At 33.1% G+C, this 26,888-nt stretch overlaps 1 protein-coding gene across 5 annotated transcripts in view; it reads right to left on the reverse strand.

The window, feature by feature from the left end:
• LOC117784083 overlaps nt 1-26,216 on the reverse strand; it is a 40,210-nt gene extending 13,994 nt beyond the window's left edge. The window contains exons 1-2 of one of the 5 annotated variants that reach the window (XM_034621703.1): nt 25,974-26,216; nt 10,602-10,784 (exon numbers count right to left, since the gene is read on the reverse strand). In XM_034621703.1, the coding sequence (XP_034477594.1) occupies nt 10,602-10,739 (138 nt within the window). In that variant the 5' untranslated portion in view covers nt 10,740-10,784; nt 25,974-26,216. The remainder of the gene's footprint in view (nt 1-10,601; nt 10,785-25,973) is intronic. The other 4 variants (XM_034621696.1, XM_034621719.1, XM_034621710.1 and 1 more) reach the window with 4 other exon arrangements.
• Between the last annotated feature and the right edge of the window lie 672 nt (nt 26,217-26,888).

The following is a 26,888-nucleotide window of genomic DNA, read 5'->3' on the forward strand; positions in this document are numbered from 1 at the left end:
AAAACGTTTTTCGTATTAAAACTGGATTTTTAATGGATCGTAAAATGTACATTTAGTTAACCAATTAGTATCTTCCAAACTCGTTAGCTGAAAGATATTTGTCGTATACCACAAAACATATAACATATTAAAAATTAATAAAAGTCGTAAGGGTCATGTTCCATTATCTCGCCAAAATGTAAGTAACAATTATTTTTCACTTGTAAAATCTTACCTAAGTACTTTAGAAAAAAAAGGTACGCCGAAAAGCCACCTAAAATGAGATATGAAAAAATGCATCGAAATATCGACAACTCTATTTTCGAGTAATCGATTATCGAGTACTTTAACTCCATAATTTTGGACGATTTATCTAGTTGATTAAAGCGATAAAAATCCATGAAAAATTGTCAACTCGGTAACTCGATACTGTTTTTAGGCGTTTTCTATTTGGATATAAAAATCGATGCAAAGATTGGATTTACCTAACAACCAAAAATACCTTTTCAACAATATATAAACCATATCTGTAGCTTCTGTGGGTTGAAAACTGTGGGATGTTAATTTACGCGGGTTTAAGCGTGCTCCCGATAAACAAGCGGTTTTTTCAAATATAGTAGCTCTAGCTAGATTTTCGATAAGAATTAATAATTCCTTATCATCAAATCTAAGCTTCTTCAATGCTTTGATACAAACAAACAGACAGACAAACTGACTTTTTGTCTCATTTTGGAGAAACAACTTAAATTTCCACATTAAAAATCTTTTGAGTCAGTTACGGATGATGGAATGATCGAGATTTCATTCGACGCGTATTTTTGATCAAAATATTTAAAAATTAAAATTATTACCCAAAGGTAAAAAAAGTTTAACTTAGAAAAATACTGCAGTATTACCTCAGAGAGAGGAAATAGAGGGAGTGCTATTTAGACAACAAGCAAGTAGTTTTGACTTAATGACTGAAAAGCAAGCGCTTCTTCTTTTCCACTTATTTAAAAATTTAGTTTCAAAGAAATTGCCACCAATAACAATAGCACCGTCAACAGCAATAAAATAAGTACGTGCTACTGCCATGTTACAACAAATTGCAATTGACGTTTTTATAGACGAGTACAACGAGGGGTGTGAGTAAGGTGTGTGTAAGCAGTCTCCCGAGAGCTTACATAAGAAACCTGTGGCAACCATGAACAGCTGCCGCGAAACAAGCGTCGCACAGTGGGTCCACTTCTCATTTTGAGTTGCAAAAATCATATCTAGTGAAGATTTATATGAAAAAGTATACATTTAGAAGCTTGACAAGCTTTGTAATGACTGTTTACACGTCGTGATAGGCCGATTGGGTAAATCGGGTTTGTCGGTCAAAATTGAAAAAAATATTTTCTATGCATATTTTACGTGAAAATTAAAAATTTTTTTTTGTTTTTTAAATCTCGTATGATGACTGGCATAGCGAAAACGCATGTAATTGCACTGCTCTCCTCCTCTTTTATCACCATTTTATTGCGAGGTTGCATAAGTTTGTGAACTATAACTTCCGTAATCACAGCTGGACGCAGGCAAAACTGGGCTCATTTAAAGAAACAAATTTGTTCGGTATTTCAAAAGAAATAAACATTCTTTTCAGATAAAACCAAAAACATAAATTGAATGCATTTATTTCATTATACGAACGCTTTCGTCAAAAAAATGATTGTTTTTTCGCTTTTCGGCCTGCGGCCCAATGTGCGTCGTGTCGTCTACGTCACATAGGGGGCAGCCAAGCAGCCTCACAACTTGTAGGGTTGTTTGTGATCTTGTTGCTGCAGCTGCTGCTGATTCATCTGTTGGTATTTAAAAGTCGTTGTGCCTCAATAGATTTCGTTGTTGTTACATAATTTTATTGTTAGAGAAACAGAAACAAGCTGGAAAGACTATAGTCGATATAAGATACCCGTTACAAAAATTGGATATATATAAATATTATCTATGAGTTTTAACCTCCAACTCTAAAAAAGAATACTGCTTTCTATTATTTTATAATTTGTATTATAATTTATATAGTATATGTATTTTAAATTTTAAATCGTTTGTCACAATTTTGCATATCAGAAAATTCGGGGCATGGAAGGCTTTCGTCACTAGACTTTAACCTCATAAAGAGGTTTTTTCATTTGACAGTAGGATACCCTGAGCTCAGTTATCAGTTTAAATGCATTATCTGTAAGATTGGTCAAGATATCTCAAAAAACTAGTGAATAAAGTATATAGAAGTTTCGACAACTCAATTTTCGCGGAGGCGATTATCGAGTACTTCGACTCGATGTTTTTTTTTTGACGATCTATCGTGTTGATTAAATCGATTTCCAATAACAAAATCAACAACTCACGGGGGATTTTTCATCAAAATTTATTTGTAGAATTGAGTTTGGTCGTTAAATTTTTGATTAATGACCGTAATAAATAACCTACAAAATTGCCAAAGTTTGAATAAAGCATGAAAACAATACAAGAAAAATAAGATTTGTAATAAAAGAACGCGTGTATTTGTGATTTTGAGAAAACTCGACATTTTCAACTCGATCTACTATCTTCCGAGTACTTAAACTCGATAATTTTGGACGATCTATCTAGTTGATTAAATCGATAAAAAATCCATGAAAAATTGTCAACTCGGTAAATCGCTACTTTTTTTTAGGCGTTTTCTATTTGGAGATGAAAATCCATCTAAAGATTGGATTTACCACGTTTCCACGTTTTTCCGACGTTTCCTTGAACCTTTAAGTAAAAACATCTAAAAAAAAAAAGCTAAGCAAAAAACATAATTTTCTTAATTCAAAAATTCATGGCTCTAAAACAACTGGTTTTAATCTTAGACTATGTATGAATGAATTGTAGATATATTCATTAGCTTTCAAAAAAAGTAAAGCTTTTGAAAATTGGCATTCTTGAGTAATGTTGACAAATGTGGGCGAACCTCTAAAAAAAAGTAAGAAAAAAAGCCAAACTCAAAAAAGAAAGAAAAAAAAATCTGACAGAAAAAAATTTTTTTTTGTTTGATTTCCGGGGAGTTACCTAGTGTTATCTTTCGTTTTAGGTCTGTATTTGTCTGCAGCAATATCTGTCAGGAAAAAAACATGCCTCAGTTTTTATATATACTGCACAAAGTCCGACAAGCCTTTCCTCCCTTTTACATACATTGAAAAGAATACAACCTTATACATACTACATAAAGAACGGGTATAAGTAATCTGAGCTGATATCAAAATTAAAATGTTATTTTTGTGGCTTTTAAATAACTACCAGCTTTCTCAATACTTGAATAATATTACAGATATACAGACACTAAACCAGCCGGTTTTAATTAAATTCGCTTCAAGTGGCGATTGTATAAAGTGTCTTAACACCCAAGGCGGACCAACTTGTCTGGCCTGTTGGCACACAGCGAGCCAAGGAAACATAACAAGAGTGCCAATTTTTTTACAGCTGGTCTCTGTTAATGTTCCGATTCGGTCAAGCAAGTTCCAGTTGTCAGCGGCATACAGACCCGTAGACCTGCATATTCTTAAGACTTAGCTGCAATTGCAATGAGGGGGCTCCACCCCCTGTTCGCTTCGCTCGCCTACCCCCGGCTCGCTTCGCTCGCGGTGAGGTGCGGTTACAGTCGAGCACGCTCGACAGTAGGATACCCTGAGCCCAGGTACTCTTTTATAAAAGTTGATTTTCGACCAATTGTTTCTATGGCAGCTACATGATATATGTAACCGATTTGAACCAAATCTAGTCAGAATGTACAAAACCAACATAAATGCATATTTTATCAACATTTTCATACTAAAGCTTGATTTTCTACCGATCGGTCCTATGACAGATTTATGATATTGTGAACCGATTTAAACGAGCTTCGGTCAGGATGTACAAAGCTAAGTTAAATGCATATTCTATCAGTTAGGTTAAGATATCTCAAAAAACAAAAAACAGTGGGCTCAGGGTTTAATTAAATTCAAATTGATAAGTCGCAAATGGTAATCGTAATCGTTCGGAATCGATGTTGACTCTACAAGTCAAGAGTAGCCACAAACTACAATTTTAGTCTGTCTAAATTCTGGCAGCACAAATTTTCCTCTCTCACTCTCTCCCTCGAAACAAATTAGAGTCTGCCAGAGGCTACTGCATTGCGCGCGCAGTTTAAAATAAAATATAAATTCTAGTTTTATGCGATTTTACAAGCGGAAAATGTTAAATATCTTCTTACAATGATAATAAGCGGAAACTTAATGAATATATGTGTAAGGAATCGGAAATATAAATAATTAAAATTATTGTTTTGCTGCATTCAGTGCTCGGCAACGATGCAAAAGTAGTGCTGCAAAATGATCGCTTGTCCTCTCATGCAATTTCATGCATAGCAATCAGCTTCAGTCCGACTTTATTGAAAAATGTGACGTCGTATCGAATTTTGACATGCAAAAATAAATAATTGTATATCAACACAATTATATTTTAATCTTGTTGTATATTTGTATGTACATAAATCATACATCAACATATTCATTACATGATAACGATAACAAAAAATTATTTTTATCTTTTGATAAATTTTTAACTCGGTACCCAAAAATGGGGATCAAATTTAAGGTCGTCTCTTTGGCCACGGTGGTCTAATAGTGTTTGTTTCTAAGATTATAAGAGTTAGATCAATCAAATTTGATGACAATACTCCTAGGATTCTGACCTTTATCAAGTTTCCATTAGAATTTGAACTCAAAATTGTTGTCCGTATTAACACCTAGATCTCAAAGACTATATATTGTGCACGCAGTTCAAATTCGTTTCAGAAATTGGTCACGCTATTCTTGTGCCCCTCAATTGAAAAAAACTACAAATTTCAAGAGCAGACTCCAATTTCAGCATACACATAGCTTTCATCGCTTCTTTATACATTGGCTGAAGGGATTGTGGGGCCAGCAGCAGCAGGATACATCTAACATGTTAATTATCCTTTTATCAATGTTATATTAACATAATAACATAGCATAATAATAACAAAACATAATTAACATAACAATGTTATATTAACAGTTACATATGTTATATCAGTGTTACGTTTATGTTATTTTATCATAATATATAATAATTTTTAGTTATTCAATGCTCACACATTTTTTGTTTATTTGTTTATATTTAATTCTTTTAACCTCAAAACGCTTAATTTTAATTTATGCAAATTTTGTAAAATTCAATTAAAAGAAAACTAGTTGAGTCCCCCAACTGATTTTTTCGCAAAATTCATTATAAACACGCCTCTATATGGGTATTCATTTCGAGATAGGCCCAGACAAACAGACTATTACCAATTTTTAATTTCATTTAAGGTCAAATCGAGCGGCGAAGATTCCACACCGTGAGCAAAATGTCCCGGAAGTAGGCGAGCGAAGCAGAAAGGGGGCAGAACCCCCTTGTTTTTTAAGTGTGAGTCGTTGTGGTGTAATTTTGTCCCATGTGAACATCTACTTTTTCCTATTTTTCAACGAATTTGACATTTTTGCGAGTTTGAGTATCCAAGCGTGTTTTTTATTTGATAGGGCACAACAAAAGTGTCGCAGCAATAACATTACTTATGATAAAGCAAGTCGTTATAAACTCAATCCTTGATTGATCTCACTGTCATGTCGATAACACAGTCTTCATCGGCATGTTTAAAGTTTTAGAATTCATTGCGATATCTCTTTTATACCTCTTATCTCTTATTAATAAATAAATGCAGCTAGCGCAGTCATTTGGACCACTGTGCAACGTGTCGGTTAACTCGCTAACTCATTCAACTGCCAGTCTGTTTACCAAATACAAAGCTACAAAAGAGGGCAGCACGCGTTACTTTTGTGACTATTTGTCATCGAATATGGAATATGTTAACTAAATCAACCCTTTGGGATGTTCGTGTCAAAAATGAATTAAATATGTGAGTAGTATAAGAACATATAGACATTATAAGTAAATTAACTAAGATAAGCTGAATTAAAAAAAACATCGAGATTTTTTTTTAAATTTTAAATTAAAGTTTCAATTATTACCATGTAAAATAAAAAAAGCAATAATTTATTTGATAAAAAAAATTGTGTTTAATTAATAGTATTGAATCCCAAGTTAAACATTACAACATTGAAAATTACAACACTGTCATAAGAACTGCTGACTTCCATATGATGATAACAGATCAATACCAAAGCTTGAAAAATGAGAGAATAAAAGAAAAAGCTTTACATTTTCTAAAAGCTAACAAATATACATTAGCGTGGAGTGAAAATTACTTTTTTTGTATTTTTGAAAACGCTGTATCATCAATGGACGATACGATATAAAAGCAATATCTGTAAAATAAATCAATTGTTTTGGAGGTTATTTTGAGGTGGCTCAACGACGATCAATTTTGAAAAATCAGTCAAAAACTCAAAATATCCGAGATATTTGCGATTTAATCCCAAAAGATAATATTTAAAAAAGTTAGTCCTTACTTTTTGCTTTTTAAAACCATATCAACTATTGAGATCGGTGGAAAAACATCCGACTTACATCTGTTAAATTTGAGGCGGACACTTTCTATTAGAATGTGTTCAATACATGATGTAGGCACGGTTTTTTTTAGTAAATGCTCGAAAGAATTTTTTTAGGTTGATTATTTTAATAATATGGTTGTAACAAGATTGTGAAAAGGTTGTGAAATGGCCTGGCACTATAAAAAGTAACCACACCGGCAAAAAAAAAAAAAAGAAAAGCCCCTTAAAGTACATTGATCATTAAAAAATCTTAACGTGAAAACCATAGATTTATGATCGCAGCTTCCAACACATTTCGAAAGATCTTTTCAAAATCTTATGTCGGGCACTTGTTTACCAATATAATGTTGCTAAGGTTGTAAGTCAAGCTGAATTTTTAGATATTTTGGATATATTTTTTAATCTGATCTGTGTTTAAGAGTACATTTATATAAATATTTTATTTTTTATTTCTTGTCAGGTACTTCTATTCCACAATTTTATGACCGGTACTTGTACTGACTATAGTTCAAAACCATTTTACAACCTTTCCACAACCATATTAATCAATAATCAATCCAAAAAATTCATTTAAACATTTGCAAAAAAAAACGTGCCTTCTTCATACATTGCACACATTCCAAAAGAACATGGATATATTTTTTAATCTGATCTGTGTTTAAGAGTATATTTATGTAAATATTTTATTTTTTATTTCTTGTCAGGTACTTGTATTCCACAATTTTATGACCGGTACTTGTACTGACTATAGTTCAAAACCATTTTACAACCTTTCCACAACCATATTATTAAATAATCAATCCAAAAAATTCATTAAAACATTTGCAAAAAAAAACGTGCCTTCTTCATACATTGCACACATTCCAAAAGAACATGTCGGTCTCAAATGTAACTGATTTTTACCATTTTGGTATTCTTAAAAAATCTGTAAATAACTCTTTTGGGATTTAATCACAGATATTGATTTTATATCGTAATATCCAATAATGATACAGCGTTTTCGAAAATAAAAAAAAAAATGCTATTCACTCCACCCTAATATACATATTGGAGTCTGCCAGAGGCTGCTGCATTGCGCGCGCAATTTAAAATAAAATGTAAATTCTAGTTTTATGCGATTTTACAAGCGGAAAATGTTAAGTATCTTCTTACAATGATAATAAGCGGAAACTTAATGAATATATGTGTAAGGAATCGGGAATATTAATAATTAAAATTGTTTTGCAGCCTGTCCTCTCATGCAATTTCATGCATAGCAATCAGCTTCAGTCCGACTTCATTGAAAAATGTGACGTCATATCGAATTTTGCCATGCAAAAATAAATAATTGTATATCAACACAATTATATTTTAATCTTGTTGTATATTTGTATGTACATAAATTATGCATCAACATTTTCATTACATGATAACGATAACATTTTTGTTTATCGATCGATTTTTAGTAGGTACCCAAAAAAATGATTACTTATTTATGCTGGGTACACAAAAAAATGAGTACTAGTTCGTACTCTCTTTGCGCGCGGCTTGAATATAAACATATATATGCTGTCTCGCTCGCACGCTCAATTTTTGTCGATCGCATTGAAATTTTCAGGGTCGTTTAATACTTCTTACTTCTCAACTGATTGTTCAGTTAGGGAGTGCAACCTTACGAATTGCGCCTGTAAATCCTTTTGAGCGATTTGTACGCGAAGGGGCGTGGCATCCTAAATTAGAAACAATCTTGATCTGCGTATGGTATCCAGGAACCTATATACCAAATTTGAAGTCTCTAGCTCTTATGGTCTTTAAAATCGACGCGTTCAAACAGACGGACAGACAGACGGACGGACGGACAGACGGAAAGACGGACAGACAGACGGACTCAATCGACTCGGCTGTTGATCCTGATCAAGAATATATATACTTTGTAGAGTCCGCCACGCCAACACGCTCGACAGCAGGATACCCTGAACCGATTTGAACCAAATCTGTTCAGAATGTAGAAAACCAACATAAATTCTATCAGTTTGGTTAAAATATCTCAAAAAACAAAAAAAGTTTTTCAAACTAAGACTTGATATTTGTCCGATCGGTCGTATGGCAGCTATATGAGATAGTGGACCGACTTAAACGAACTTCGGTCAGGATGTACAAAGCTAAGTTAAAAAACTTTTTCATACTAAGACCTAATTTTCGATTGAGCGTCTCTATTGCAGTTTTATGATATAGTAAACTGATTTTTAGTCAGGATGTATAATACAAGCCCAGACGCATATTCCATCAGCTTGGTTCCGATATCGCAACAAACAATAAACTTTTTCATACTAAAACTTCATTTTCGATGTATCGTTCTTATGGCAGCTATATGATAAAGTGGTCCGATCCAAAAATAAAAATAAAACTTGATCTGCGTATGGTATCCAGGAACCTACATACCAAGTTTGAAGTCTATAGCTCTTTTGGTCTCTGAAATCGACGCGTTCAAACAGACGGACAGACAGACGGACATGGCTCAATCGACTCGGCTGTTGATCCTGATCAAGAATATATATACTTTGTGGGGTCCGCCACGCCCCCTTCCGCCTGTTACATACAATCTGCCAAAGACATTATACCCTTTTTTGTCTATTTTCAATGGGTTCAGGGTATAATAATTAATATTATTTTTTAAGTTTGGGTAAAAAATCTCTTAAGAAATCTCATACCAAGCTCATTTTTTGACCGATTGCTCCTATGGAAGCTATATGATATAGTAGTTCAATACTGAATATATTTGTTCAAAATGTATAGAACATAATAACTCTTGTTACTAGCGAGTTTTGTTGAGATACGTTAAGAAACAAAAATTTTATCACACAACTCGTTTTTCAACAGGTTGTTTCTATGAAAGCTATATAATATAGTAGTCAGATTTTGACCAAATTTGGTCAGGGTGTAACAGACCATCCCAAATATACAATCTATGAGCTTGGTTAGGAAATCCTCAGAAACAAAAAAAGCTTTTCATACTAAAGGTTAAGTGAACCCGATTGTTCCTATGGTAGCTATATGATATAGTAACGCGATTTTGACCAAATTTGGTCAGGGTATAACAGACCGTCCCATATATACAATCTGTAAGCTTGGCTAGGATATCCTTAGAAACGAAAAAGTTTTCCATACAATAACTATATTTTTTCCTTCAAATGCCCTGTGGTGACCTTTAACCCGTTTTTGGGTCTATCAAATGATCCCCGATCGGGCTCAAGTTTTGCAAGTGTAGTCTAGGGGTAAAAAGGAATATTGATATCGCCAACTTGAATAAACTCCATGCAAAACGCGGTCAGGCTTATGTTTATGAATGCAGAATATTTAATATTCTTTTTTTTATACACTTGGTAAATTTGAAAAATATTGTAGCTGCTTAATCCCTAGTGTTTTAAACATTAGTTTTTCGTCGTTTAAGATATAAGTCATTGAAATCAATACAGAAATTTTTTGTATTTAATTAGTCAGAATAATATTTTTATTTTCGCATATATCAAATATAACGCTAATACTTTCGGATCGACTTTGAAAACAAAGACAAAAATTAGATCTAATGTGTGAACGGGAGCAACCCTTTGTTGAATTTCTCGTTTTGCGCGTTTACTCCGACTAAACGAATTTCAAAGCTCGAGTTGAAATCGGTAGAGAATTCTGTAGAGCCCTTGAGTCTTTTATACTGATGATACTGAATTTTTTAATAACGGATTTGAAGGGAAACATATTAGGTCGACTGTGGGTCGCCAGTTATCTGGAATATGTGCATGTTCTCCGCCACAAATAAAACTTTTATAGTTCGAAAAACTGAGTTCCATTCCCACCCTGCTAAGCTAAAGGTGAACAGTCATTAATGAAATAAAATAAAATGATATATTCGCTGACAAGTTGTAATAAATGTGTATCTAAGTCCATGAAGAATGAAACGCAAATTAAACTTTTCAAATTAAAAAAAATAGAATTTTTGTAAATTCCAATTTGAAAGGTCATCAAAAAATCAACTGCTTTAAGAAAAGCTTTCAAATACTTTAAGAACACAATGAAAAATTGGCATTAGGTATAACTATTTTCTTAGTGACTTACCTTCCCATTGGGCAGTGGTATTTGTAGCACATCTAATTCCTGATTACTAGCTGGCTGTGGTAGTGGAGACGCGCTTATAAGGGAAACAGTTATGCAGACAATCAACGCTACGATTTGGTGTGTGCTTAGCTGCCTCATCTTTTGTTGTAGTAGTCACTGGGTAGCCACTGGGTAGGAGAGTATCTAAAATATAGACTTAGTATAAATAAATATATACATTTCGATTGGAAAATTTGTAATTTCGTCAAAATGAAATATCAGGGCTGTTCCGGTTATAACTTTCGGCAAGGTTTCACGGAGATGAATTTTTCTAACCTGATCACGTTTTCACTTTCGGCAAGATTTACCGGATTCAATTTCTTTGACTTTAAGGTGGTGAGTTGAAATGCAAAGGGATAAATAGATGATTTTTGCATGGTTAATATAGTTAAAACATTAGGGTATTCACATAACAAACTTTTGTTGTATTTGTATAAATTTACTAGACCTGATAAGACAAAGACGAAGATGAAGACGAAACACACGCTGTCAGCTTCAAACAGTTCGGTACTGAATTTGAAGCAGAATCGCTTGCGTTTGTCGCCGTTACTTTTTGAATTTTGTGCGTTGCTTTGCATTTAAAAAATCTTTAAGCAGGCATTATCGGACTTTTGATGAAATATGTCTATTGTTAAGTTATAAATGGCTCAATATTTAACAAAATATAATAAAAAGTAGCGATTTTATTCTTATACTATATATTCTAAAAATTTTTCGCAGCTCATCATATCCGACCCAAATTAATTGGGTAAGCTCGATGTGAGATTTTCCTTTTCAATTTTGCTTTAAAAACAAGCAAGAAAAATTCTTCATCAGATGATGAAATTATTGTAACTTCCAAATTAGTGCAGTATATTCAGCTTCCACTATGCACACTTGTCAGCTTACTTGCAACGCAACCAATTTTTCTTCGTCTTTAGCTTCGTCTCAGCGTGCACTATGTTTGCAGCCTAAATCTACCCAGAGTTTTGTTACATCACATTAAATGCAAAAAATTTCAGAGCTTTAAATATTCAGACATACACAAATATCGTTTGCTCTAAATTCACCTTAAATATTTATTGCAAAATTATTAATTATGCAAATATTTGTTACCAAAAAACTTCGTTTCAGATATTATATGCCTTTTTATTAAAATTAAAAATTTATTTGTTTTAATTCAATAGTTTTAAATTTTTAAAAGCAGCAATTACACTTTGCAACAAATTTGAACTTTTTGGCTATTACAAGAACCAAACCCACTTTTTTTGATAGATATGGGGCCCCGAACGATGAAAAACATTTTTTTTTCTATGATGAGATTTTTTTTTTTTAGAATTTTTTAAAATTTGGCTATTTTTTTAATACTTTTTTCAGAGGTGCACTCACCTTTGTCATCATTACTTGAGAATGCCAAAATTCTTTACTTTTCTAAAGCTTTACTTTTTCTAAAAGCTAATGAATATATCTATATTTCTTTTATACACAGTCTTAGATTTAAAGCAGTATTTTTAGAGCTAATAATTTTTGATTTAAGAAAATGGTGATTTTTTGCTTGGTTATTTTTCAGCTTTTAAGACCCCGTACTTAAAAAAAGTACAGGGGTCTATTGGGTTTGTTTTAGTGAATATGTGCGTAACAGGCAGAAGGATGCGTGGCTGGCCCTATTAAGTATATCTGTATGACCGCCTAGATCTCAGTGACTATAAGAGATAGAAACAGCAAACTTGGTATGTAGCAGAGAGCTGCAATGGATATGATCGGTCATGTGTGCAAAAAGCTCAACCAAATCAACTCAGCGGCTGGGGCGCAACGTGTTCGATCGGGTGACGCGCCTCTCTGTTTACGATCGAGTATCGAGCGTGATTGTTTGCTTACGAACTACTCAACTCGATTGAGGTTGGTTTATGACGATACCCAAAGCCACGTTTTGGTTTGGGTATGCTTCGAACTTGGGTATGCATGGGTATGGATATGCAAACATGTGTCGGTTTTGGGTGTTCGAACCGGTATGGGTATGGGTATGCGAACGGGTGTCGGCTTTTGGGTATGCAATCAATGATCATGGGTATCGGTTTTGGATATTTAAATGGGTATGGGTATGAGCTTGAGTGCCTGTGTTTAAAAAGTGTGCGACAGAGCGCGCAATAGCGAGCACGCGCGGTGTTTACTTTTACACTAAAATGTGTATAAAAAATAAATAGTATGTATGGTACAGGTGTAAGAAAATATAAAATTTTACTTTTTGAAATTGAAAATTTTATGTGATTTTTGAGATATCTTAACGAATCTCACACAATATAATTTTGTTATTATTTTACACATTTTGATTATATTTGGTTCAAATCGGTCGATTATATCATATAGCTGCTATAGGAGAGATCGGTTCAGCCTTTAGTATGAAAACTTCTACTGTTTCTTAAGATATTTCATCCAATCTCGCGGGATGAGTATCTATTAACGTGTTATGTATCCCTACCGAATTTGGTTAAAATCCGTTGACTTTTCAATATAACTGCCATAAAAACGATCAGTCGAAAATCCAACTTTAGTATGAAAAACTTTTTTATTTTTTAAGATATTTCAACCAAATTCACAAACTGTGTGTTCTATGTTGTCCTTTACATCTTCACCAATTTTGGTTAGAATCTGACCACTATATCATATAGCTGCCAGAGGACCGATCGGTCTTAAATCAAGTTATAGTATAAAAGTATGCGACCATTGTTTATATGCTTAAACGACGCGTAATTAATGCAGCTATGCAAATAAAATAGAAAATAAAATGTAATAAATCTTTTTCGACTTTTCCTCGAATTTTAAAGTAAAAAAACTAAAAAAAAAAAGCTCAAAAAATATCATAATTTTCTTAATTCAAGAATTAATTTCTCTTAAACTAATGGTTTAAATCTTAATCTTGTATAAATGAAATATAGATATATTTATAAGCTTTGAGAAAAAGTAAAACTTTTGAAAATCGGTTTTGGCATTCTCGAGTAAAGATGACAAATGTGGGCGCACCTCTGAAAAAAGTAATAAAAAAAGGCAGATTTTTAAAAAATTCTAAAAGAAAAATCTCACCATAAAAAAAATGTTTTACGTCGTTTGGGGCCCCCAAATCTATCCTAAAAAGTAGGTTTAGTTCTTGTAATTTTTTGCCTGTTGCCCAGTGTTATTGGTATCTGGGGCATCGGCAATTGCTTTTCCTGTGCTTTTGAGTTGAAAAAAAATTTGTAGAGCATGCCAGTATAATAAATTTGCAAGAAATCCACTAAGACTAAATGACTACGAGGTTATATTTCATTTGAATGGAAAAAAATTTACAGACTCGATAAAATTTTATATTTATTAAATTTAATTTAATTATTTTTAAAATGAACCAGTTATCGGATTTGAGCGATCGAATTTAATATAAAATAAAAAAAAATAAACAAAAGGCCCCAACAGCCCCATTAGCTGCAATCATTGAAATTTTTCCCTTCCCACTTATACCCCCGTATCTCATGACCCAGGTGTGTTAGAAAAATTTTTAGTATGCCATTTTGTAAGTAAGGTATAAACCTTTTGATCGGTATATAACTCGATCTAATCGGACAGTCATAGCACTTTTTTTTTTGAATCAGCTGTATATATTGCAAGTCGCCTTTCGCAACCTTCGTGCTGCTTTCGTCACTAGCGCGATCTGCCGTCCGCAGTGATAGTTAAAATCAAATGATTTGCATTAATTTGTGTAATAATGTTAGCCTCCTTTCTTTACCATTTGAACGTGTCTTTGATTTTTAATCAGTGAGTGGTTTAGTCAGTTAGTTATACATAAATATGTTTAGATATCTACAATTTAAACATGTTAAATGAAACAGATAGAGAGAAGGCTAAATAGCTACTTATTAGTTGTTGAGCATTGAACGATTGATAAAAGGTCGTTCGCTGACCTTGTTGTCTTAAGATTATGTGGTCGTTTGAGCAACTTGGTTTTTTTTTTAATTTTGTTGAAATGTGGTAATGAACAACACAAAGTCAAATAAAGATGTTTGTCAGGTTGTTAATTCAGTTATATGGTTTTTATACTCTTTTTCGTATCTCTCTAAATTTGTTGTTGGTTAGACTAGGCAACAAATTGTTAGTTTTTGGCTATTACACGAACCAAACACATTTATTTTATAGATATGGCGCCCCATATGACGAAAACATTTTTTTATACCCGCTACTCAAAAAATAAGTGAAAGGGTATATTGTGTTCGTTAGAATATATGTAACAGGGAGAAGGAGGCATCTCCGACCCTATAAAGTATATATATTCTTGATCAGCATCAACAGCCGAGTCAATATAGCCATGTCCGTATGTCCGTCCGTCTGTGTGAGTGCCTAGATCTCTAAGACTATAGGAGATAGAGATAACCAACTTTCACCCACAGACTCCAAATGCATTGGAGCAGGTCAAGTTAGTATTATCTATTATCCCACTGAATCGCATCAAGATCGGACAAGCAGTTATGGCAATTTAATGTATTGAAAGTTATACAAGTAATTTCTTTAAATAACTTGTATTTATGTTGAAATAAGTAACGGGTATTCTATGGTCGAGATCTCGACTATAGCCTTTCCCGCTTGTTTTTTTTTTTTCTATTGTGAGATTAATTTTTTTTTAGAAATTTTTACAATTTGGCTTTTTTTATTACTTTTTTTCAGATGTGCGCCCGCACTTATCATAATATCAGAAATAGAATGCCAAACCCGATTTTCATAAGCTTTAAATTTTCTGAAAGCTAATGAATATATCTTTAATTCGTTCATACACTGTCTAAACCAGCGGTGGGCAAGGAATTTGCAATCGTGAGCACTACAACAACATCTACAACAAACACAACATCTGAAGTCGTAAATTAAAGCAAAATAAACACATTTATGACTCTGTGCGTCGCGACGAAAAATCTGTGTGGTTGTTGTTTAGTATGAAATTTTTTTGTGTTTTTAGAGATATCTTAACTAATCTCACAGAATGTCAGTTTGTTGTTGTCTTACACATTTTGTCCATACTTGGCTTAAGTCGGATTACTATATCATAAGAGGGATCGATTCAGTATCAGCCTTTAGTATGAAAACTTCTACTGTTCCTTAAGATATTTCATCCAATCTCGCGGGATATTAACGTGTTGACTTTTTAATATAGCTGCCATAGGAACGATCAGTCGAAAATGCAACTTTAGTATGAAAAACTTTTTCATTTTTAAGGTATTTCAACCTAACTCACAAACAGTGAATTCTATATTATCATATACATCTTCACCATTTTTTGTTAAAATCTGTCTACTATATCATATAGCTGCCAGCGGACCGATTGGTATAAAATCAAGTTTTAGTATGAAAAACTTTTTTGTTTTTTGAGATATCTCAATCAAACTCACAATTTAGTTATCTTTAATTGCCCATTACATCCTAACCATCGGACGACTATATCATATAGCTGCGATAGGATCGATCGATACGAACGGTAGATAAGCAACCTTTAGTATGAAAAACAATTTTATTTTTATACCCTGAGCTTATTAAAAATGGACAAAAAAGGGTATATTGTATTTGGCAGTATGTATGTAACAGGCAGAAGGGGGCGTGGCACACCTCCAAAAGTATATATATTCTTGATCAGGATCAACAGCCGAGTCGATTGAGCCATGTCCGCCTGTCTGTCCGTCCGTCCGTCTGTTTGAACGCGTCAATCTCCATAGTCATAAAAGCTAGAGACTTCAACTTTGTAAGTAGATTCCTGGATACCATAGGCAGATCAAGTTTATTTTTATTTTTGAATCGGACTACTATATCATATTGCTGCCATAGGAACCATGCATCGAAAATGAAGTTTTGGTATGAAAAAGTTTTGTTTGTAGAGATATCACAACCAAACTGATAGAATATGCATCTGGGCTGGTATTATACATCCTGACCAAAATTGATTAAAATCGGTTAACTATATCATATAGCTGCAATAGAGACGCTCAATCGAAGATTAAGTCTTAGTATGAAAAAGTTGTTTGGTTTTTGAGATATCTTAATCAAACTGAAAGAATATTCATTTAGCTTGGTTTTGTCCATCCTGGCTGAAGTTCGGTCAAATCGGTCAACTATATCATATAGCTGTCATAGGACCGATTAGTAAAAAATCAAGTTTTAGTGTGAAAAAGTTTTTTGTTTTTTTAAGACATCCTAACCAAATTTATAGAAAATGCATTTGTACATTCTGACCAGATTTGGTTCAAATGGGTTCCATATATCATATAGCTGCCATAGGAGCAATTGGTCGAAAATCAACTTTTATAAAAGAGTACCTGGGCTCAGAGTATCCTACTGTCGAGCGTGGTCGACTATAGCCGCACCTCCCCGCGAGCGAAGCGAACCGAAGGTAGGCGAGCGAAGCGAGCAGATGGCGTAGCCCCCTTGTTTAAGTTATCTGTACCAAACTTACAAATTATACACCTCATATTGCCTTAAACAACCTGACTAAAATTGGTTGGAATCGGACCACTATAACATATAGCTGCCAAGGGACCGATCAGTCGAAAATCAACCTTTGCGTAAAATTGGTTTCATTGTTTACATGCTAGTTACTTATCCGACTTTCAATCGATTTTAATGAATCATATATTAATGCAGCTTTTTAAATAAAATAGAAAAGAAAATGAAATACATTCTTTTGGACTTTTCCTAGAATTTTAAACAGAAAAAATAAAAAAAAGCTAAACAAAAAATCATAATTTTCTAAATTCGAAAATTAATGTCTCTACTGGCTTAAGTCTTAGACTTTGTATGAATGAGTTAGATGTATATTTATTAGCTTTCAGAAAATCGGTTTTGGCATGCTCGAGTAATTATGAGAATTGTGGGCGCACCTCTAAAAAGAGGTAAGAAACAAAAAGCCAAATTTTAAAAAATTCTAAAAAAAAAAATTACACCATGGAATTAAAATGTTTTTTGTCATATGGGGCCCCATATCTATAAAAAAAAGTGGGTTTGGCTCGTGTAATTTTTTGGGTGTTACCTAGTGTTATTAGAGAGCCTGTCGACTGCGGAAAAAGGGCCAATTTGCCGGGGCCCCAAGGTTAAGGGAGCCCGCGGTCGAGAGCCTCCAATGGACATTTTTTTATACCGTAGAAGTAGGATAAAATTGTTGGCGCGCGCTTTTATTTTCTTGAGCTTAAAAAAAGTGCCGAATGCCAATTTTATTTTTTTTTTAATTATTAATTTATATTTTTATTTAATATTTTTATATTAAACTGATATTTCTTCGTCAGAAAATTGGATATCAGAAATTTTGAGGCTAGAAATTGTTTTCGTCACTAGACTTTTACCTTGGGTAGAGGTTTTTTTGTGGGATATCAGAAATTTTTGCAATTGCTTTTGACATTGTAACCTTATCATTAATGCAGGCAGATAGTAAAATAAACAATTTATTTGTTGACATTATTAGATTTTCAAAAAGGCCCCATTAGCTGCGATCGTTTAAATTTTAACCCTTCCACTTACACCCCCGTATCTTATGAACCAGGTGAGTTAGAAGAAGTTTTAGTATGACATTTTGTAAAATAGGACTAAACCTTTCGATCGGCATATAACTCGATCTGATCGGACGGTCATAGCAAATTTTCCATATTAGCTGTATATATTGCAAGTCGCCTTTCGCACCCTTCGTGCTGCTTTCGTCACTAGCGCGAACTGACCTTCGCAGTGTCTTATAAGTAAATGCACACTTAGTCAAGAAAGTGCCTTGCAAACACCGTATACGTGTATATTTATAAATATATCATGTTAAAAATTCGATACATCGATTATCACAACAATAGTTAAAACTTTCTTTATATATATATATATTAATAAGAATAATAAATAATATACTTGTGAAAAAGTGTCAACTTGACTAGAATATAAAGGCAAGCAGAAAAATTTGACTAAAAGCTAATGTTCCACCTTAGTATTTTTTTTTTACGCAAACTTGAAATCCGGAATAAAAAAAAACGGGACACCCTAATGCTGATTTGTAAATTTTCTTACACATTCATTTGTTTACATTCTTGTATTCTATGCGTTTCCAGTGAACAGAGACACCATTTTTATTGAAACAATTTGCTGCGGCTATATAAAATAGAATTTGGGCAATCGGATGCTAATAAGAGAGGCGCTCTTTACAAGCACGGGTTATAATAATTACGGTCGATTGAACTCGACTGTTTTTCTAATTTCATATATTTTTGGCAAACTGACAATTAAAACGTTGATTGCTTCGTTTTGATTTGTGTCTGGTTTGGTCATTTGTAAGTATATCTGTTATTTTAATATTAAAAAAACCTTTAGGATGTAAATACTTTTAATACTTTTTAATGAAGACATTTTATCAAATTATGTATGTACACGTACATATTTGCTCAGCAAAGATTCTCTATAGAACCTGTTGGTCAGTCATTTGTAATAATATTGAACATTTCTGAAGCAATTGGTCGTATGAGTAATATATGTACATTGTGAATTGTGAGCTCAACTACAACTGCAACTACAGCGAAACAACCAACATCGATTAAAGCAATTTATAAATCACAACAGTCAAATCCACAACAACAATAGCCAGCCCAATAGGGATTATGTAAGTTTATTTGGATAACGAATTCGTCAGCCAAGGCAGCGTAAAATCAACAGCGGCAGACACGTTGATAGCTAACTTTAAGAAAGCTTGCAAATGGTGCAATTGTAAATACAGTTAGCGAGCGGAAGAGGAAAATTAAAAGTAAGAGGAAGAGAAATAGTGTGAGCACTATAGAAAGAGGGGAAATAAAGAGCGTAACTGTCTTCGAAATGCATATGAAGTTAATACAAATTAAGTCTCGAATACAAAAAAAAAAGAGGAGGATCTCGTATAAGTTGGAGGATCATGGATAGGCTGGGAGATTCAGGCCATATACTATTAATAATAATATTAATAAAAATACGATAAAAAAAATCGATTATCGCTAAACACACGATTCTTCCGAGGCCTTAGAGTCCTCAATTGGAAAGTAAATTAAATTTCGTTGATAAATATAAAACTTTTTATTGCTCATATTCGACGCGTTGGGCAAAACAATTTTGCTTGGGCTATTTTTTAATTAATAATTTTTTCCTGATCGTATCACAAACTTGTTATTAATTTATTTTCAAACTATATGCAGCCAACACAACAATATGTTATAATTTTAAAATAATAAAAAAATTCTTCAATAATAATTAAAATTTAGATTCAAAAATGTATTCACATTTATGGGACAATACGCTTGAATCATACTCAAGACGAATATGAAATGTTTACAAAAGTCTAGTTAAATAAGTATCGCAAATTCCATGGATCATCGCCTAATGAACCCAAAAACTTCCAGACCTGAATTTTCTGTTGATGCAATGTGTTTATCAAGTTTAAGCCAATGATCCAAGATTTCTCGCAGATCATAAGCTGAGCTTTTAGAATCATTCACACATTCCAGGGCAATGCCATTAAGCGAATACGAATGGGGCAAAGTTCAAAGATATTTCAATAATAATTTAACTTGGCACTGAAGAGAAAATACATTTATAAATACAATAAACAGAGCTTGACGACATCCGCGTACTTGTGTGCATGCGAGTAAGATTAAACGAAAGATCATTTATGAACAACGTTAAAAGCAGGGACCATAACTTTTATATATTTTTAAAATAAAAATTGTAATGCAACAATTGTTTCCAAATTTTTTTTTTTTTAATTACGAAATAATAGGCTATTTCCAAGACCACTCACATTTGCCACATTTGCTCACATTTAATGTGGCTCATTTTTGGATTTCCACGACCAAATGTGAAACTGTTAAGACATTTGACATTCACCCAAAGAAAATCAGCTGTTCAGTTTCTGTGCACAAATTATAAAAAGCTGACAATAACCGCATTTCAATATTTATTTTGATATTATAGTTGGCGCTAATTTAATGCCTACCGTTATCGAAGACAACAGCTGGTTCAAGTGATAATTGCTTTTTTTCTTGAGTTTATCGATAAAAATCGGGCGCTCCATAAAAAATACTGAAATTTGCCGGGGCGAATGGTAAAAAATCTTAACACTTATTATGAATGAGACCAAATGATTATTCGGAATTTGTACTGAAATGAAGTCCACATTCGGGCCGAATGATGAAAATGGCCTCGAATGTGCTGTCGTGGAAATAGGCTAAAGCACTTGTTTTTGATTTTTTAACTCAAATAAAAAAGAGTTATTTCTGTATTTGATTTCAAAATTTACAAATAAGAATTAATTAATTTAAATGAAAAAATAGAATTTAAAATGATTTAAATTATATAAGTCGTAGAAAGAGGTGTTTGACTGATTTCGCTAATTACTATTACTAAAATAGCAATTTTGATCTATTCCATGTTGCCGTAACATATTTCCTTATTATTTGATTAGTAAAAATTCGCATTCATACGTATTGATTGCCTATTGCCTTTAAGGTATCCCAGACGGGACTGTGACAAATTTTAAAAATAACATTTTGTGTTCTGTTGCACAAATAATTAGAAAACAAAACAAGAATAATTGTAAATTTAAAAACCGAGAGGAAAAATCATATTGTAAAGTTATAAAATAATAAGATCAAGAAGTAATAAAGAATCTGTCAATTTTTACAGATAGCAGAGCAAATATAAAAAGTATCAGGGTGCAAATCATTCTGCTGAACGTGCCCCATAAATATTTCATTTGAAATTTTCAATAATAATAGTATTAATTGGACATTAATTTTTTTTATATTTTTATAAGATTTTAAAGCGAAAATTGAGCATACTTTATATATTGATTGGTAAAGTATAATTTTAGTTGTTAAAAAATTATATGAAAAGCTGGTTTCTTAAAAAACTAAGCACAAAAGTGTGCATTTTTGTTTTTTTAAACATTCAGGTTTTTAATATATTTTTGGCAAATTTAAATTTTAAAATAGCACCATAAACACTTTTGTTAGTTGATTATAAGTTGTGCATGGCAACATGGAATGGCGTTCAGCGGCTATAAAGTAGGGCGAATAGCAGCGAAAAAAAAACGAAAAAAAAATGAAAATAAACGAAAGGCATACAAAAACAAAAACAGAGAAACGAGAGACAGAGAGGTTTAAGACGAAATGCAATGGGATGGAAAGGGAGAGTGAAGATTGCTATGAATGACTTGGGAGTGCTGTGAGCAGCCAAACCGGTCATAACAGACAACAGGCCCCAGTTGACGGTTTGGCATAGTTATGTCATCTGCACGGCACGGACGCAGCTGATTTTTTACTTGTCTGCTTTTACTTTTATCTCGCCTGAAGCACTCCCAATGCTGAGTAACTTTTGGCGTCTTATCAACAGAAAATGTTGTAACCTTCAATTAAAGCTAGCATTCAGATAATTTACATACTAGCATTTTGTTTGTCACTACTTACTAGTTATAATAACCTATTGCCTAGTTTACATTATGGCATTGAAAGTTCAGAAAATACCGTTGCCTAAATAAAAAAATATTGAAAAAAAAACAAATACTGTTTCTACCAGTCATTAAAACTAAAGACAATTGAAAGCGAGTAATAACACTCTAGTCGAGAGTGCACGACTCCGATTTACTCCGATTTACTTGCGTCCAGACATTTGGATACCCTAACACCTATATCCACACGGATCTATTTGCATATGGACATTTCACCAGAAAGGTCCACCGCGACCAAAATCTTAAAATTGATCAAAAACTCACTTCTCGTCAAATTTTATTTTCGGAAACGAATTAAAGTTACTTGTTTAAACAATTTAAATAAATTGAGATTCTCTATATTTTTGCCTGTTTTTGAAAAATTGACTTCCAAAATGGAGTGCATGTATTATATTGATTATTTGACCAAATCTCTCTTCCAGCATCAAAAAGGTAAAATGCAAAGAAAACAATTCAATTAACCCGAATATTCCCAGCGGTACCATATGGCAACTAGCAATGGGCATTTACTAAAACTTCATTTTCAGACAACATATTAACATTACACTAACTTCAATATGATATTCTAAGAGTAAATTGTTGTCTATAACAGATAAAAAGTTGATTGAAACAATCTCTTGATGCTAGCTATTCGAAAAATGCGCTTTAAGTTACTCACTGTATTCTGCAGTGCAAAAAAACGGCATTTAGCAATTCGTCGCAAGTAAATTTAAATCGTTTAACTAATTTTGGTACTGAACCATAGGCAATGCACACATCATTAGAAAGCTAAAAGAGTGCTCTTTCTAATTATAAAAAAAAAGTTCGATAAATTTACGCTTTTTATTTTCGTGTTACCATATGGGAAGTACAGGGTACAGGTTTTTCCCATACATTTTAGTCGCGTTTCGGTACTGTTTTATTCATAAAATATGATTGTTCCTAGGGCAGCTATTTGATATAGTATGCCGATTTGAACCAAATATGGTCAGGATGTATAAAACCAACTTAAATGCATATTCTGTGAGTTTGGTTGAGATTTATCAGAAAAAAAAAAGTTTTCCATACTGAAGGTGAATTTAACCCCGATTGTTCCTATGACTAAAGCTGTCATAGTGCATATAGTGAACCGATTTAAACCAAATTTGGTCATATATATCAAGGAGGAGCCCCTTTGTTGGATAAAGCTGTGTTTATTAGACTTTTTCGCAAATATTCGTATTTTGTAGCACTAAAAAAAACCTGTACCCTGTTATTCCTATCGTTACCATATGGTCCCGTTGTTTATCCTGACAAGGACGAACAAAAAGAATATCTTTTTCGGATTCAGCGACCTCAAATGTATCAGTCCTGAAAGTTTCATGAAGAAACTTGGAAATTAGTTGCTCAGGACGATTCGGGATAAGATATATTTCAAAGTTTTCATTTTGTTTTTCTAAATAAAATTTGATAAAAATTCTTGTCAAAAACTAGGTGAAAATTTTTTCACGTTCACGATGTCGCGTTAAAAAAAAAGTTGTAAAATAAATAAAATGATAGTAACACATCAAAATAATTCCTAAAATAAAAAACTACGTTATTTTTTTATGGTTTAAGAATATTTTCTTCCAAATTATTCGCCACATTTCGCAGACTTTCTCATTGTGCATTGTTTTCTACAAATAATTCGAAAATGACAATTCTTCAAAGCTTATTATAAAAATAATGTTGATAAAATGCTTTAAACACGTACCAAAAAATTTTTAAAAATGTAAATTTTTGACATTTTTTTTTAAGATTTTGAAGATCCTGGAAATACCTATATATAGTTAAAGCACAAAACAAAAAATCACACTAGCAAACACCCCGCAAGCTTTATACGTTGCACCGTCAAGACACTTTTAGTATTCTTAATTTAATGCGACTCAGTAACTTTCGAATTTACTTCTCGATCGCTCTGAAATTAGTTTCACTTAAAATAAAGATAGTCTGAATATGGTGTACCTGCATACTAAATTAAGAGTCTTTAAGGTCGAATTAAAAATTGAGCATCGTTTGGAGTGAAGGCGATTGGTCATTATCAAAAAGACCCTGTATAGTGCATTGTCAGTAAGTGGAAGTCTTTATCACAATATCTAGTCAAGGTTTATGATTATTCGCGCCATAATTATCTGAATCTTTCTAGCATTCTAAATTGACTGTACTTTAGTTACGAATGCAGAGTGCAATTAAGCATTATCAGTCAGAAGCGCAGTATCTTATTGCAAACGAGTTAGTCAATGGTCAATAATGTGTTATTTAAATTGGGTGCATAATAATGTTTAAATAGACGGAAATTTTTATATAATAATATCAGAGTATCTACTTATTAAAAAAACTAAGCAAATCCCAATCTAATGCTGTGAATCCTTTTTGTTTGTATGAAAGGTTATAAATCAATATCAATCAATTAAATCAAAATCAATCCCATAAACTTTATATATTCTTGATCAGTCACAACAGTCGATATAGCCATATCCGTCTATCCGAGACTTCAAACTTGGTATTTAGGTTCCTGGATACCGTACGCAAATCCTGTTTGTTTTTATTTTTGGATCGGACAGCAATATCCTACAGTTGTCATATGAACGAAAGGTCGAAAATAAATTTTAGTACGAAAAACTTCTTTGTTTTTTGATCGTTCTATGACGGTATAAGCAATGCTTGTTAAGCATGTATAAGAGAAGGGGAATAGCGAGTTTTTTACATTTACAAACAAAATAGTTTGCGCCCGCCTAAAAATCGTCTTCTTCAAAGATTACTGATTGTAAGGCTTGTATTTTTCTTAATGGCAAAAAATGACTTAGTTATTTGAAAAAATTTGCCAATCGTCGGAATAAATTAAATTCCTTTAACAGTTAATAGCTAAGACTTCTAAAGTTTCTATTTTGTGCAATTTGACAAAGTTATGAGCCAAAAACAAAGTTATGCTAACAACCGAGCACCTACCTAACTTACCCCTGACAAAATTTATTAGGTTGGTTGAGATACCTATCTGAAAGTTGGCTTCGACCGAATGTTCCTATGGCAGCTATATATTATAGTAATCCAATCCGCCCGATTCCGACTTACATATGTACTCTCTTTAGATGAACCTTTACCAAGCAGACATAGGTATATCGACGTCGTCCTGTTCACGAATTGATAGAATTTAAGATGAGTGTCATGCTTTCCTTTATGAGTTACACATTGTGTGACAAAATTATAATATCCTCTGCAAGGGTGTAAGCAAAGTTTATTTATAAAAAAAAATAATGTTGTTTCCTGTTGCTACCTCTAATAATGGTTTTTTATATATACGTTGTTCTACACGGTCTGCCAGATGGCCTTGGCTTCACCGATTCACCTGGTCACACTGGTTCAGAACACTTATTTTTGATAGGGTCAAAGATGCCGCCCTCTACCTACTAAATTAATTTTTTCACTTAATGATACTCTCCGTTTGCTAGTATATACATATACAACAAAACAGCTTAGTATTCACATTTTATTGGATTTGGCCAAAATTTTTTAGATCACACAAAAAAATTAACAAAAAAAAAAAACTCAAGTAACCGGAAAAAGGTAAAAACATTGTGAGAAAAAAAAAGTAAACTTTAATTGTTTTGATTGGTGTTTATGAAGTGTTGTTTTTTTCGTATTGTGTAAATGCACAAGTTGAGAAACTTTTGGAAGTTGCGAATGCTTATCGGTTTTTAGGCTGTTGTTTTGATGCTGTAATAGTTGCTGATGTTGTTTTCGAGTAGAGAAATTTAGTTGTCATATTTCGTCTCTTATATATATGTTTATTTAGAGATATCTATTTTTTTTATATAATAATATACTTGTATTTAAACATATGTTAAGTATATCCTCACGTTTATGGCGATGAAGACGGGTAGCTTCGGCGACGATTACGAACACGCTTTGTATATTTTGTGATTGTTTTGCTTTTGTTTTGTATATTGATAATTTGGTTTTAGTTTTTATAATTTTTTGTGATTGTGTGGATCTTTATGCGACTGGCGCTGGTTTTTCGGTCTTGGCTGGTGGGCTTGCAATTGGTTACTAACGTGATTTTATTATACACTAGCGACTAAAGCTCAAACAAAGCGACGAAGCATACAAGTGACTGCGAAGCGTCGAGACGTCGACAGCGAGCATTGAGCAGCAGCAGCACAGCAGCGACGCTTAGTTGCTGAGCAGCAGCAGCAGCAGACGACGCCTAGCAGCTGTTGGATTTGTAGTTGTTGTTAGCGCCAGACGCTTAACGCCTTGACTGTGACGTTGCGCTCAAAAAAAAAAAAAACCCCAACGAACGAACGTGAGTCAAAGCCAAAGTCGTATTTGAGACAAAAAATTGAGTGAAACAGCAACTGCCTGACGAGTGCAAATGCATTAAGGCTTTTGTCTTTGAAACATACGCGAATTTTCATCTTTTTGTTCGTCTGTTTGCCACTTACCAAAAATTTCCACTTTGTGACTGCAGCAGCGCACTTTGTTAATCTTGTTGTGAGCCGAAGGCAAAATTGGACTTACACAACATGTGCAGCTGTAGCTGTACCCATCTCATGAATGTTATTTGCAATTTTACATTTAGTAGTCACAGATGTTATTAACGATCAGCTCTTTTTAAATATTACCTCAAGTGATAATAACTGTAGACTCTTCCCCTGGTACCTGATTTACTGTATCTTTACCAGAAAAAATTTTTAGGTTCGTTTGAGCCAAGTCATCTTAACCAAATCTCTCAAACCAAACCGTAGGTGACACAGAATTTTGAGAGATTTCAT

Source organism: Drosophila innubila, chromosome X, assembly GCF_004354385.1.
Source record: "Drosophila innubila isolate TH190305 chromosome X, UK_Dinn_1.0, whole genome shotgun sequence".
In the NCBI taxonomy this organism is placed as follows: domain Eukaryota; kingdom Metazoa; phylum Arthropoda; class Insecta; order Diptera; family Drosophilidae; genus Drosophila; species Drosophila innubila.